At 36.8% G+C, this 15,504-nt stretch overlaps 1 protein-coding gene across 1 annotated transcript in view; it reads left to right on the top strand.

Annotated features, from left to right (window-relative positions):
- Positions 1 to 1,307: 1,307 nt before the first annotated feature.
- Positions 1,308 to 15,504, top strand: part of SEMA3E (semaphorin 3E) — a 141,942-nt gene continuing 127,745 nt past the window's right edge. The window contains exon 1 of the mRNA XM_074144540.1: positions 1,308 to 1,422. Coding sequence (XP_074000641.1) covers positions 1,308 to 1,422 — 115 coding nt within the window. The remainder of the gene's footprint in view (positions 1,423 to 15,504) is intronic.

The following is a 15,504-nucleotide window of genomic DNA, read 5'->3' as shown; positions in this document are numbered from 1 at the left end:
GAACTTTATTCTTTAATTAACATATTCCAGACATAGATCTGGCTTGATTTATAAAAATTTAGTTCTTGCCACGGGTATATTTTTAAGTTACAAATGACATGAAAAAGAGAGGAAGTTTTCTGGTATTTGTGAGCTGCAATATAAGAGGTAGCTGCTTGACGCTTGTAAATCTGATGCTGTTTATCATGTTATCACAGCGCTCTGTTCAGGCTTTTTTTTTTTTTTTCTTTTTTTAAATGCTGTCCAATCCTACAGGCATCTAGTCAGATAAGTAATTTTACTGACATGTATAGATGACCTAAGGTTCCAGACTTACAGACATTTAAAATGTAATGGGGAGAAGCCACTGTGTAAAACCACATTTGGAAAAAAAAAAAATAATCAAAAAAGCTAAACCTTTTTCTTTAAAGTAAGAAAGGGTATACAACTGGAATCTTTCTATTCTGATCCACTTAGTAGCATGCTGTTTAATGACTCTAAGTGATAATGTACTTACATAGTTAATTCTAGGGTTAATCCTCCTCTAAAACTGAGCTGCGAACAAAAGCCGAAATGACTTTTCAAAAGGGAGGGACAGGAGGAATCCTGACCCTTCTCCCGATGTTTTACAACGTGAAACCATGAAGCAATTGAGGAATCGGTGCACGGCACGTGGATTAAAACGCTTCTTGGAGCTGCTAATACTGTACATTGCCTCAACCCTCCCTGAACTTTCTCAGTAAATACAGCAGCCTGACAGCCCAGCTTCCCTGCTGGGTGGATGCTGCAACTCCAGGAGGGAATGGCACTTCTTGTTTTTAATTAGCAAAGGTGAAAGGTGAATTAAAACTAGCTGTTTGGCAAGTCAGAGCAAGGGGCTGAGTTCTGAAGAGCACCAAGGAGGAGGGTGCTTTCTTCTTTTTTTTTTTTTTTCTCCCTCCCTCCTTCTCTGAATGAATTGCCTTGCAGGAGGGACTGAAAATACAGCTTCTTCCTGAATCCACTGGCAGAGTTACTAAAGAGAGCTCAAGACACAACACCGCAGAGTAACGCCTTGGAATGTCCTCGCACTTTATAAACAATTGTCCTAGGGAGGGAATATTTTTACATGACATTTGCACAGCTTGACAAATGGCTAGCTGAGGCTGTGTGCTTCTCTGATGAACGTTGAATTTCCCATAGAGATACCCCACAAACTGACCAAAGAGAGAGATTTAACTGCACTGGGAAAGTAGAAGTGGAACTTGGAGCCTTAAAAAAACCCCACCAAAACAACAAACAAACAGCAGCAGTTAAGTGAAGAGCGCAAGAATTTGATCTTGGGCAGGATGGCATCTGCCCAGGACCTTTTAATCCTGGCACTATATGGCTTGTTACTAGACTTACCGACTGGATGTCATGCAACAGATACGAGGCAGCCAAGGTTACGTCTGTCACATAAAGGTAGGTCAGTGTGTCAGGTTTTTAAAGAATTTATGCTAATGCAAGTTCATTGACTTCACTGAAAGTATTGCATTGGGGTTAAATTGTGGTCCTTTGACAGAACAAAATATTCCTGTTCAGAAATCTTGTGAATTGTTTCCTTGTATTTGACTGTATCCATAATTAAGTTTACTGAATTCAGGGAGATTTAAGGCACTTACAGTGATAATTTTAGGCTACTGAAATATTCTCCTACCTGAAAGTGTGTTAGATTTGCCTGTCATTCTGTCTTATCCTCTGTGCTGTAAGAAGGATGTCTGGTTTCTAATAAGAGGGAAAGAAATGGACAAGATAATCTGAAATCATTGCTAAATAAATATACTCTTATGCATCAAGTAACCCTTAAGCAATTAAATGCCTGTTTCACTTTTAGAATTCTATCTATCTACAGATATAGCTAAGGCAAAAAGACTGAATTGCTGTGCAACCATATGATTCATTTTCTAAACTAGCAAGTGTCATCACACTATAATTAAAATGACTAACTGCCAACGTAAGTCTGCTTGCAGTTTAACTGAGTTACCCAAAGAAAAAAATGTCATTTTTTCTGACATATGTATGTAGAGTACTTATAACTTTTCTTTTCTGTTTTAAATCATTTAAGTTTCAGTTTACCTGAATGTTTCTTCCTTAGCTCCTTCAGAGTATCTCCTTTTTCAGTTCTGGATTGCATGTGATTTAAGCTCTTCCCTATGATTTAGTTTCAATCTAGTCTATATATAAAAATACCTGTGCACAATCATGACATTTCAGTTCTCTGCAGCATTACACACTTTTGTAGATTATGTACTTACAAATATATGACAGGTAGTTATTGCAGTAGCAGTGAAAAAATGTAAGTGTGCAAGATAAATTGATGATTGGCCAATCAGTAATGTTTTGATATTACCTCCTATGCAAAGATGAAAAGAAAATACCTTTTTGCTGGCATAGTTGGGAATGAGCAAATGCTAATTTACTCAAGAACATTTATCTGGTTATGAAAGTGATAACTAAGCTACATCAGTGTGAAGTACATTAGAATACCTATTTTAAGTATGGTTACGATTTAAGAATTAGCATCAGCTACAGCTCCCCATGTAGACAGCCTTAGTCTAAACAAGGTTTAATTGTGTTTTATATAGCAAGCTAAATTACCAATTATACAGAAAGGAGAAGCTGAATAGGATAATTGGTCTGAATGTCGTGCTAGGAAGCTATAAGAAATGGGGTTTGCTTTTATAGGGCAGTGAAACACGTTTTAAAGAAAGAAAGATTTGTCATGGAAAGCTGTCTTGTAAGTAAACAATTAATTGCTCTGAATGAAATAAATTATATGACTGCTTTTAAGATATGAACTACTTCTTTTTTAGCCTGTGGTTTTAGAGTACAGCAGGAATGAGTGACAAATGCTGATTATGTAATCCTTTCACATCTCTTACTGTTGAAAATGTGCATTTGAACGTTGATTTATTTCTAGGTGTAATTACTAAGGCTATCATTATCACTGATATTTGTTTGCTTGTGATTGGGTAAGGGAGATGAGGAAAGCACAGTAAATGAGACAAATAGACCTACTGTTATGTGGGTTCAGGACTCTGGCTTAGCTGCCAGTTTTGGCAAGCTCCCCATTATGGTGCTGTGACTATTAACTGCCTCTGTGCTCACTTGTAGAAGTAATTGTTTTTCTGCTGGTTGGAATCAGTGTACATTTCACTGCATATTACTTCTATTTTTAGCAGGGAGACAGTAATTTAGCCATAGCATATCATAACTGATATTTTCAAGGAGATTATAAAACATCCATCCCTCACAGAGGGCCAAACCTCCCCTTGCCTGATGTCGGTTCACTCAGATCCGATGACACAGAAAGATCTGTCCCAAGTAAATTGTCTACCATGGACACACACATCACCATCTTATATTTTGCCTTGTACAATACCCTGTCACATTTTTCACACTTCGGAGATGTGACTGAATTTGCAAGCTGTGTTGCAGTCAGTGGGTGCACAACCACATATCCCGAGTCAAAGGTTAGAAATGGCATACCTGCCTGCACCCTGGGAACAGCTACTGCAACCCTCCCAGTCAAAAGAATGTAGCAACCAAGCATGAAGACAATGAGTAAATGTCGTTGCTGTATTCACTAATCAAACAGGAACAGCAGGAGGGTCCCTCGTCTTAATTGCATTTACCCTAGAGAGAGGCTGCTGTGGGTACCAGCCAGGCACAGGGAGGCTATGAAGAGGTGGTTGTGTATCCTCTTTACAAAGCTGCTCCAGCCTGTCCTGTGAGTTGCCGTGTGGCACAGATGATGAAGCCCATATGTGTAAATTTTCAGTGTGGAGTAGCTGTAAATTCAGTTTAAAATTTCACTGCAAAGACCCTGAAACATGAAAGTAAGCACGCCTGCTCCCTGCCTCCCTTTGTAACTGCGGATGCTGGTGGTTAATTGGGATTCAGGCCATTGCAAGAAAGGCTAGTGCTGACTGGTAAACTCAAAGCCTCTGTGACAAGTATAATGAGGTTTATAGACATGATTTTTTTTTGTTATGGAAGAAGTATTTAAAACTATTCTGTTTTAAAATCTTACTACGTTGAAGAACCAAGAGAAGGTTTCCACAAGTTAGAAAGAGAGACTTTCTTTTTTATAAATTCACAAAATCTCTCTTCTTTCTTTTTTTCTTCCTGTCTTTAAAAGTGATGCTCAGTGAAAGTGTAGTGAACTGACAGTGAATGAGAACCTTTTGCTCTCACAGCAAACCAGGCTTCACCTGCAGCGCACACATGCCTCCAGACCCACTGCAACAAGATCAGGTCCTAACCCTTGTGCAGAGGGGTCACCTGATGGATAGGAATACCACAATCCCCTTGCCAATTAAGGGATATATTGTGCAACCCCTGTTTGACTCTATGGTCATTTACTCAGCTTCTGTGGGAGTTAATGAAAGTCCTGCATTCTTGAACTACTGTTAAACCTGTCAATTTAATACAGACTGTAACAGTGATTTTTGGTAAGGTAGAGGATGGTCTTTATTCACAGTAAACTCAAACATGAGAATTTTGCCATTCCTCTGTATGGGATTAGAATTAATCCTATAACCACCTAACAGTCATTTTATAGTTCTAACTTCATTTTTAGTAAGCTGAACTATATTTATATCCAGGATTTGAAGGTGTTTTCCTCAAACCTTCAGCTTGTGTCTATCAGAAAATTTACACTACGATTAGTACCACTTGTGGTATTAGTGGTATGGTCAGTGTTTAGTAGTAAAGGTCAGTGTTTGATGATGACCGACGAAGATCTTGCTTGGGGTAATAATGTTCTCCAATAGCTTCATGTTGATTTGTAGATATAAAAATGTATTATCACTCGCTCAGTAATAAAGAGAAATAAAGTTTCTACATTATTAAGTTATAGGTTGACAACTGCATTTAAAAATCATTAGCTCATTTTACGTGCACTACAGGCTCTGCCTAATGAGGTGTTAATGGAAGCCAAGCTTCAGCCCCTATTCTTTATAGGCTGCTGGTTAAATTCTTTCCCAGTATCCCACAGTTCAAGTTCTCGCAAAGGGAAATATATAATTAAGGTGAAATCAGCACACACTGCATGTTAAAAAGAAACTATTTACATTACAGATTGAAATGGATTGGGTTTCCAGAGGACAGGAGGGATATATTTATATAAGCCTAACAGCGCTATACTAGAAGCATGTAGGCCTGAAGAGCCCATGAAGGATGTAATTGTATAATTCAAGCATTACGCATGGTTTGCACTGTATTTCTAACTGGTGGTTTTTTTTTTTTTTTTCTCCTAGTTTGTGAGTATGGTCAAGACTAAAGGTAACATAGTATGAAAATAGACGTTGAGCCCTTCCAGCAGTCTGTACAATTTTGTTGCTGCAATGGGATCTGGCATAGTTGGTTACGTGCAGAGATTTGCAGATCTTGAGGGATCTGTTTTACCCATTTACATTGCTCTTGAGTGACTTGAGGGATTTTGGCATCACTTGATCTCAGGTTGTGTCACTATGCACTGGACACTATTCTTGTCTGGAAAAGGTATGGTCAACTAGCAGTTGTGCCTGCCTTATTCAGCCAAATATCTCCCTTTTACCTGCTGTGAGAACTGCTTGCTACTTTCTATAGTAGAGTCAAGCTGCAGCAGGCAGAAGGAGCAGCCTGAATTTAGAAGAAAATAATCTGGAATAGAAAATTTATTCTCCAAACATAAATATTTCAAACAATAGTAGCAGATGACCAAGGAGATAAATGATGACTAAGAGCTAAAAATGTTGCAAAAGAAAAGTGATACTCTCCATGTTCATGTAGAGATCTTATTATGTAGAATGTGTAATATAAGAATAAGAATTTAGGTTTGTTAGTGTTGGCTAGTCATCTTTGAGGTGTGTTACAGCATAAAAATGTTTCGTTGCCATTTACAGGAGACAGATTTCAGCACACCTACTTTAACTTTCTTGCTGATTGTAATTTAGAATTCATTTTAATGAACACTAAGAGTTTCATCATGCTTATCTTACTGTGTCTGTTCTCTAGCTAGGTGGCAGCAAAATTTTCTCAGGGACTAATGACTAAATTGAATAACAAAAATGCAGGGAATTTTTGGACAGGCATTTGTGAATTCTGAAGTAGGTAAATATATTTAATGCAAGTATAGTATTTTCAATTAGTAATCACCTGGCCACATAAATCATGGCTAATTAATGACTAGCCACATAACCCATAACTGAATCATGACTGATTCAATTTCATGCATGAAAATGTTTTCTATTTTTAACGGCTTTCTGCTGTAATAGAATTTTGGTTTTGAATGACTAGGAAGGATTAGTTTTTCTACCAAGGTAAATTCAAATTCGAGAAAGATGTTAATTCATGCTAGATATAAATTACCTTGAGTTTGTACCAGAATAAGGGTTTAGTTTGTGGTCTGTGCTTACATACAGTTCAGAGAAATCTGTGTAAAAAAAAAAAGATAGATGATTAGGTGTATGTATATACATATATATATATATAGGTATATGTATACACATATATATATGCGTCTATAAAATATGTGTGTGTGTGTATATAACAGATTGAAGATTTTCCTTACAGTGAATTAAAGAGCAGTATAATTCCAAGGGTTTAGGAACTAAAGGCCTATATTATCCTGTATTATGACTCAAGGTCTAAATATGTTTGGGTAAAAGGACTGATAACCAGAATTACGAGTGTTTGAAAAAACCATGTGACAAGCAGTCTCTTCTTATACGAAAATTCTTGAGGCCACAGAGAACTCAACATCAGCTTAGAAATGTCTTAAGGAAAGATACACAAATATCTCTGGGCCACCTGTAGGGTGGAGAGGAGAGCTTTTGCTTTCCCTCTGGACATACAACTGATTCTTTACCAACAATCAGGACAAGCTTTAGGTTTATTATTCATCCATATCACAAGAGGTGGAAGCAAGTTCAGGAGTGTTTCCAAGTAATCCTGGAGGGACTTGCTCACCAAGACAGGATTTTTTTTGGCAGTGAAGCCACGCTAGCTCCTTTCTTAACTGCATTTTGTTGACAAAGGCTTCTGTAAGTACTGCTGTAGCAGAACTCTGAAGCGATAAGCACCATCGCTGGGGATGCAAGAAGCAGACTGTTTGCTGCGCAACATCAATCACTTTCCTGCTTTTGCTTTAAAGAACTAAGTACCATCTGAAGGTGCAAGACCAGAATATCCTGCATGCTGCTTCTATACAGCTACCTCCTTACTTTCAAAGTGATAACACCATCTGCTATTTTAAACTCTTCATCAGATATTTTACTCATTATTATTTCACTGAAAGAAAGTGTTATATTTTACTTAAATGAAAACAGGATTAATGCTGTTTGTATGATTTACAGTACACTGTGCAAGGGTGAGCATCTGTTTCAGGCCTTTTGAGCAACTTCCAGTCAATAAATATTCTAAAAGTGTGCAATGGGAATACTAAATATTATTAAAACTGCCGCCCTGGTTTTCTTCATGTAGCCAGGCAAACATGATGAAGTTATAGCATGCAACCAACATTAATTAGAAAAATCTTCATTTCTTAAAGAAATTCATAGCCTGCAGGGATAAAGATAATAATCTTTGTTTTACAGAAAAAAAGCCCTCTTAACTTGAGTATACTATTTAAAATGTTTTGTGTTGGTTAGTTAACATTTGGCATTTAAATAATCAGCTAAGGATTCATGATTAAACATGAAATAAAATGTTGAAAGAGAAAAAGAATGAAAATATTGCATTATAAAAAATCTGCAGTGTAGTTTAGCTATAATTCCAAATGCCTGTAAAGAAAGGATGTAAATGACTGATGAAACAATATTTGAAAGTTTTTGAAATAAACTCCATCTTTAAGTTGATGGAAAATGTAAATTGTCATCACTGAGATTCAGTTTGAGGAACTGAGTGAATTTACTACATAAATTAAAACAAATAAAACCATCATGGTTCCCTCAGAGCATAGTTTCAAAAACAAATGTTACCAGCCTATTGTTTCCTCCGTTTTTTCATCTCACATTGACAAATTCCTTTTTCCCCTTGCTCTTGGTTCTTCTGATCATCCTCAAGGTTACAAATTCTCATTTTGGAAGAGAGATTTCACCTTGTTAACCAATTCAATTGAAGGCTGACATTACTGTGTTTCTCCTCTAAGTATCTTCTGTTAGTTTTGATGAAGCTATAAATTGATATGCTTTCACTCATGCTGCATCCCTTTGGCAAACTGTTTTATAGCAGTCTAAAGACTTTTTTTCCTTCCCTTTCAAAGCAATGTAAAGCAGGAATGTATCATTATATATTCAGTTTTTTCTTACCCTGTGATGATTTTCTTGCCTATAAACATCAGCTAAGCAAAAGTGTTTTGAAGGATTTTTTTTTTTTAAGAAACAACATTACAAACACAAGGAAGAGTTTCTCTGTTTTTTTTCTCAGGGTTTCTCTTTAACATTTCTTGATGTTAAACCTTTTCAGAGGATTTGTAAATTGCAGCACATCAGGCCTCTGGATTTATCTGCACTGCTGTAGGAGAATATATCATCCTAGTGAGGAATCTTTGTTCCTCTTCTGGTCTACTCTCATTCTTATTTTACCTGTAATTTGCAGGACCTCCGGAATTTAATGGCATGTCAAAGGTTCCTTTCACAGTTTCTGTGCAAGTATGTACAGGAGGTCTGTAACCACAAAGATGTCAACAACGTGGTGCCTGCCAAGCATCTTGGCCCTGGCATGACACACAGACTGTGTGTGTAGCCAATAGCTGCAAAACTTGGATCACTCATGGAGCTGAAAAATAATTTCTGATGGAATAGAAGTTGAATCTCATCTTTAAATTACTTTTTATTAGTCTCAGGTGAAAGCAGATAATTGGTTGTTGTTTATGTCATGTCTTGCTACTCTGTCTCAATATAGTACTTTGTATGCTTTATTACCTCTTCTTGTCAATCAGAATCTGCTCAATTCTTCTTAAAAGTCAACGGAAGTCTTCCAGTTACACATAATTACCTAAGATTTGTCCTTGAATGCAGTGCAATGTTTCAGACTGAAACTTCATTAGCCTGGTGGAAATGCCGTCCATTTACCTTGTACACTTCCCAGTACAAAATTAATGAAGTTTACAAGGAAACAGCAATACTCACTGCTGTGTTGTCTTTTTGCCTTCCATGGAGAAACTTGGTGCTATAGCGCTTTCTGTAACTCACCTGCCTGTTACTGGTTGACTCTTGATACTTAGATCTCCAGTATGAAGGGATGGATTAAAAACTGGATTTTTCAATGCTTCTGTAGGTTAAAACATCAACACAAAGGAAGCCCTGTAATAGTCTAATAGCAAAGACTAATTTGCCATACACATGCAACGCCTGGCTTCTAAAATTGCATTTCTGTTCTTAGTTGAATTTGCTTGATATGAGCTTTCATATCAGAAACCTAGTTGTGAAGGACAGATTTCCAGTCAAGGAAAGTTGTATGACAGACATGAGACTTTTGTGCTTTGTGTGATACATTACAATATAGTTCAAAGGATGCCTATGAATATTAAATGTCAAAATACAGAAGAAATAAAAGGTCAAAATTTTCATTCATGAAAAAAAAAAGCAAACAAAAAACCCCAAGCTCAACCAAAGAAAGCCTGTTATCCAAAAACAGGAGAAAGAAAAAAAAAAATGATCACTGATGCTTTCTCATATCCCTTTGGCCTGAGCAGATGATGTTCATTATTTGTAAGAATTTGATGACAGGCAGTATATAGTCCTCTTTAGACTGTGATTTGGCAGCAGCAGATATGGGGGGAAAAAAAAAAAAAAAAATATGTTTATTACCCTTCTGAAATCATGTTGCTAATTTTTTTACTTCACCAGTACTGAAGAATTTCAAGATTTGGGAAACTCGCTCATTCAGTCCAGCATGTGAAGTTTGTCCCATGTTTCTATTTCTTTAAATCCCCCAAAATATACTTACTAACGAATTTAAAAGGTTCTTGACTGGATCCCTCTAGTATGATGATGGGGTTACTTTTGCAAACTATTTGCAACATAATTCTCTAAACCCAGGAACCAGTAATTGGAAGATAGGCATTCAGTGAAAGAAGAGTTCACTCCTCTTAACATCCTTAATGTATCTATTCTCTACTTTTTCTGTGTTTATTTTTATCTAAAGGATTCCTGACTTCATACTGTGAAGCAATTGAGGCTTCTGTGGGGAGTCAAACAATGGGCTTTTTACTGTTGCTAAGTTTGCTTTATAGGCTTTTTCTTACAACACATTTGTTTAATAGGCCTAGTAAAATGGTGAATACAGCTGTAAATATATCTTTTATTTGTTGATGTGCAATAAACATCACAGGGATGTTGGCCTTTTCTTATTCTGATCTTCCTGACACTGTTGAAAGGAAATTGTACAAAATGAATGAAAAGTGCCTTAAACTGATTGCAGAAAACAACAGTCCCCAAATACCTAGAGGTCAGTACCTTGTTTCTCTTTTAACAGATGGTTTCTCCCAGCAGTGTTACTAAAACTTAATAATAGTAAAATAATAGGTTACTTGATGTGAGGGAATTATTCTAGATAGCACTATTCACTGGGGTCATCACTGAAGGTCATTTTTCAGCCACAAAGCTAAAGGTTAGCAAGTGTTGCTCAATTCCATGAGCTCCTGCAACTCTTTATTTATGATTAAGCTAAGTGCTTTCCTGTGGGTGTGTGGTAAAAGCCAAGAGTAAAGGAAAATAAACCCATTCCTTTCTGTGTTAAATATTTCATCTCAGTTGATTGGGAATGGTATGATGTGAAGCTTGAAAATATGTGTTGTCTGGAAGCCCAGAAAGACGTAAGTTGTTTTATGAGATCTTGTTCTTATTAGTGTTGTTGCTAAAAAATGTCTTGTCTTTATGTGCCTGTGTTTACATGCAGTAAGTAATTATTTTCTCTTCTCTGCTTATCTTGGGCATGGCCATGTCCTTCTGCATATTTTCAGGTTACACAAGTATGTGGGATAGTCATTTCTAAACACACTATTGAGGAGGTGTTAAAGTATTCAGCAGGTTGAGCATTTATCATAGCTCAGAACCAGGCTATAAACAGTCCCAAGCTCTTTATTGATTCCATAGTGTTCCTTATTGAATGACTGCAGCTTCTGTGGGTCAACACTCAAACGCTGCAATGAGTTATTTCATTTCTAAAATACTTGAATACTTGTAGATAAAATATTTCACGTTTAGAAGATGAAATAAACAGTTACAGTAAAGAGTGGTTCTCCAACAACAGCTTTGAATGCACCACATTGTTCTTAATTTCTACTGCTAAATATATGAAACCTTTAATACAAAAATAGAACAGAGGCCTTATTTCACTGTTACTAAGGACAATGGCAAACCTCCCACAAACTTCTGTGCTTAATGAGTTTACTGGATATTCCTCGTTCCTGACTTCACTTTCTGAAACAGGTGATCCACTCGGTTGCTGCACTTAGCCTGGAAATGTATTTTCATCTCTCCTGAGTATAAATGGAGAATAACAGTCAGCTTAAACTGGCGGCCTAGCTTACACTCAGATAAAAGTAGGTGAGATGGATTTGAGATGAATGTCTGATGATAGGTCTGGGATGTTACACGTCCGAGGATAAACCCTTTTAACTGAGAATAACTTACTGCAGCGCTTACAAGCTGCAGCACAATTGCCCTGATAAAGTATAAGTGAAGATATTATCACTAAGTAGTGTGTCTTTGGTCTAATGATGGTCTGGAAAATAAGGACAAAGGTGTAGTCACTTAGCAGTGACTTGAGCAGTGAAAGTGGCTACCATAGCTGCTGGACACAGCTATCTCTGGACCGCAGTAATGACTCAGATGCGTTCTGCATCTGCTCTAGTGCACAATACACTTATTTTGTTTAAGTATAATATACTAATTTAAGCATGATATGGTGACTTAAGTTAGGCATCTTTCAGAACAGTTTAAACTAGACTGATGCACTTCATATTGAAATAGGTGAGCCTCTCACAGCTGCCTGCCAGAGTTCAGCTACTCTCTGGCTAAGAAGTAGCAATAAGCAGTGGTTATATACAAGCTGTTTAAGTTATTTCCGCCGCACACAAAGCAGCCTTATAGACCATATCCTAAAACTTTGATTCTATAAATACTTGATCATGTGTGTTCCTTTAATCATACAAATGACTCCATTGATTAAAAGTTAAGTTGGGGTTTGTTTGCAAGACCAAAGTCTAAGGCACAGATTCTTTGTGGCCGTCCCTGTAGCATGATTGATTAAAACCAATCATGACAAAAGTTGTTCTATTTTGCTCATACCCTAGGCATTACAAAGCAACACGAAACTCTGACAATTTTGATTTATGTGTATAATTCACTTTCCATTTTATTCTTTGGTTAAAACACTTATGAAAAGGCTTGAGACTTACAACTTGCCATGCTCCTTTGTTACAAGGAAAATGGTATTTTCAGAAAATGTTTCTTCGAGGGTTTTATAGAGCACTGTAATGTGTGTGGGTACTTGTCATTTAGAATTGTGAAATAGATGCTACAAGTGCTATATGCCATCTCTGTAATTTTCTTGACACAGAACAACCCCTTACTTTGCTGGAAAATGCAACAAATTACTTCATAATATCAGGTTAATGGATTAGATGTTTTTTGTGGTTTCACATTTACAGCTTTAATGTGTAATAGCACTAAAACCCTTGAGCTGTAAAATTAGATCTCTGGGCTGTTGAAAACTCCTTGTATTCTTAATTTAGAAGTATAACAAAACAAAAAAAAAACTTACAGCATGGAGATCTGAAAATAATAATAACTGATGTTTATACATTCTTGTGAAATAGCTCCTGAAGTGCGCTGTGAATTTGATAGCAGCATAGAAATGCTCTACCTTGGGATTGTTGAAAGGTATTGACACGTACTGATATCTGATACTATTGCCTGGGAGTGTGCAGGACCCATGGGGACTATCTAAGAGTTAAGACTTGTCATGCCTTAGCATGTTTTATATTTTAAATGGTGTAAACTATAAATTAACACAAAGAAAGTAGATTTCTAATCTATGATGAAAAGGTACTTCAGAGTTTTCCTGAATTAGTCATGCATCATATCCATGACTGTAGTCCTGCTACGACCTTGTTGGCGTGGTTTGGCTTCTGTGTTTAACTGTTCGCAACATGATGATAAGTTCCTACAGATGTGGATTTCTGTGCAAACTCTGTCTCAGTGGTTTTGCTTATATAAGTGTTTGGTCCTTCGGTCTGTAAGGTCTGCTCTTGTCAGACACTGTAATTTTGATGGCAGAGGTCAGCTATTACTGCATTCACCTGAGTTCCATACTTATGGTTGTAATGCGTTACAGTAGCACAGGGTAATAAGTGTTTCAGTTGGCATCTCAGAGTTCTGCAGTTTCTTTCACAGGGATTTTAATAATGCTGATACTATTTAGTCACTACAGGATTGTTTACAGACTTTTAAAAATGCATCTGAGAGCACTAAAGGGTGGATCCAGCTTGCATAATTGGATTAGAAAACCTTCAGGCTGACCTTAACGTTGTTGTTTGGACAAGATTTGTTTTTAAGGCAGTCAGTTCCTAACCTAAGCAGTTACTGTTTTTTACCCTTTGAAGGCCTCACACCTGCTGAAAAAAATGGATGATGAACCTCAATAGAGACCTCACAACTTCTGATAGCTATCTTAGAAAGTGAACTCCAGAGATCTGACGTGATGCTTATAGAAGCTATAGTACCCGTAAAACATGTCTGTGTGCAATTTTAAACCGAATACTTTTATAACTAAATTATTTCCTTTGTGAAAGAAGATCTACAATCCTTTTCTTCCATTGACAGTTTTTCTGTTGGGCTGATTGGATCACCAATAATGTGTTAATAATCTATTAGATTTGAGAAATCTGGATTCACTTTGAAGTTTTATGAAAAACCTTCAACAAGCTCCTGGGATCCTCATGTATTTAAGTCTTGCTAAATCTCATAATTTTTTCCCAGTAGAATTATCTAACCTAAGTGTGAGAATAAAATTTCCTTCCAACTACCTATTGTTTTGCTTAGTTAGACTGAAATTTCTTTGAGCAATGTGACAATGGCAATAAGAAATATTAACAAGGACATGCCTCAATTGGAGGCAATCATTAAAGCAGAAAAAAAAACCACAAAAAAACATGAAAAGAGAAAGAAATGTATTCTAGTCTCCTATATACTTATATGTCCTGTCCCTTGGCCTTTCTCTATTCTTTCCCCTACTGAAATAGTCTGAGATCTACTTCCCTTTATCACTAGTATTTTTAGTATCTCCAGTTCTTAATGAATCACTTAATCCTCCAAAGTCATACTCACCTTTCCCCATCCCTAATGTTTTCCTACTGCAGCACATGTAACAGTACCCCAGGCACTAAAGTCTCCCTTATAGGAATTCTCTCGCTCATGTAATCTTCAGTGGTGTTCCATGTAACCTGGAACTCTTTATATTCATTAACCAATCTTTGTCTCCCTAGGTGGACAAAAAGTAGCAGAAGTATGATTGTTTCTGCACGTGCTTGTTGACCAGTCAGTTTGCATGTACTAATGGCCCAGTTGCCTGTTAATTGGATTACTTGGATAATGACTTTGTTCTTCCTTTTGGTTAAGGAACAAAGGGAGTATTTCCGTTTCTTAACTACTGATTTTCAGGAAACTTTGAAAAACTTAATGTTTTTTAGACTGTTTCTACTCCCTACCCTTTTTCCAAGAAGTTTGAAATTGCTTAGAGGGATCTCATGTATCATAGAGAACAAACTAAGTGGACTGTGTAACCAATGAGCAGAGGGATGGAAAAATCCTCATTTTGTTAGGAAGTTAGAATGTTGTTTTCATCACAAAAGAATCAAATTATCTTTACTATGATCATCATCTTAGTCATTCCAAATTGGTATTTCTGTAGTGAAGTCAGATAACCTCCTGTCGATTTAGTGGCAATGCAATTATCTTTTCCAATAGCTCCTATGGAAATTTCAGTCGCCTTCTGTATTGCAGGTAGCTGTTCCTAGGAAGTCCAGCTGATCACCAAGCACAATTTAGACTGAAGATATTTTCGAATTACATGAGTTAAAGGCACTAGGTCTGCTTTCTTCATAAATAATTGGGGACAGTGCAATAAATGAGTATTTGGAAGAGATTTTCTGTGGCACTCCCTGCTTTCAGATGGGTTAGGATTTTTATCCCAGCCCTTCCCTGTATAATTTTGACATGATCTTATTCCCAAGGGAGTCTTTCTAGATGGAGCTTTCTGAGACAGAATATTAAAGCAAGAAGCCAAGGAATGAAGGACAACTGCCTGGGTCAATATAGTGTCAAAGGAAAAGAACATCTGGAAAAAAAGACCACATAAGGTCTATCTGACTGTTGAAGATGAAAGAGTCCTTAGTAGAAAAAGGTACGGACTGGAAATTTTAGACAAGACCAGATAGCCCTAGTGAGACAGGGCTTTATTTAACCTAAATCAATCCCACTATATCATTATCAGCTAGTTTTCACCAATAAA

This window comes from Numenius arquata, chromosome 2, assembly GCF_964106895.1.
Source record: "Numenius arquata chromosome 2, bNumArq3.hap1.1, whole genome shotgun sequence".
NCBI lineage: Eukaryota > Metazoa > Chordata > Aves > Charadriiformes > Scolopacidae > Numenius > Numenius arquata.
The sequence above is the reverse complement of the archived record's forward strand: the minus strand, read 5'-3'. Positions and strand labels throughout refer to the sequence as shown.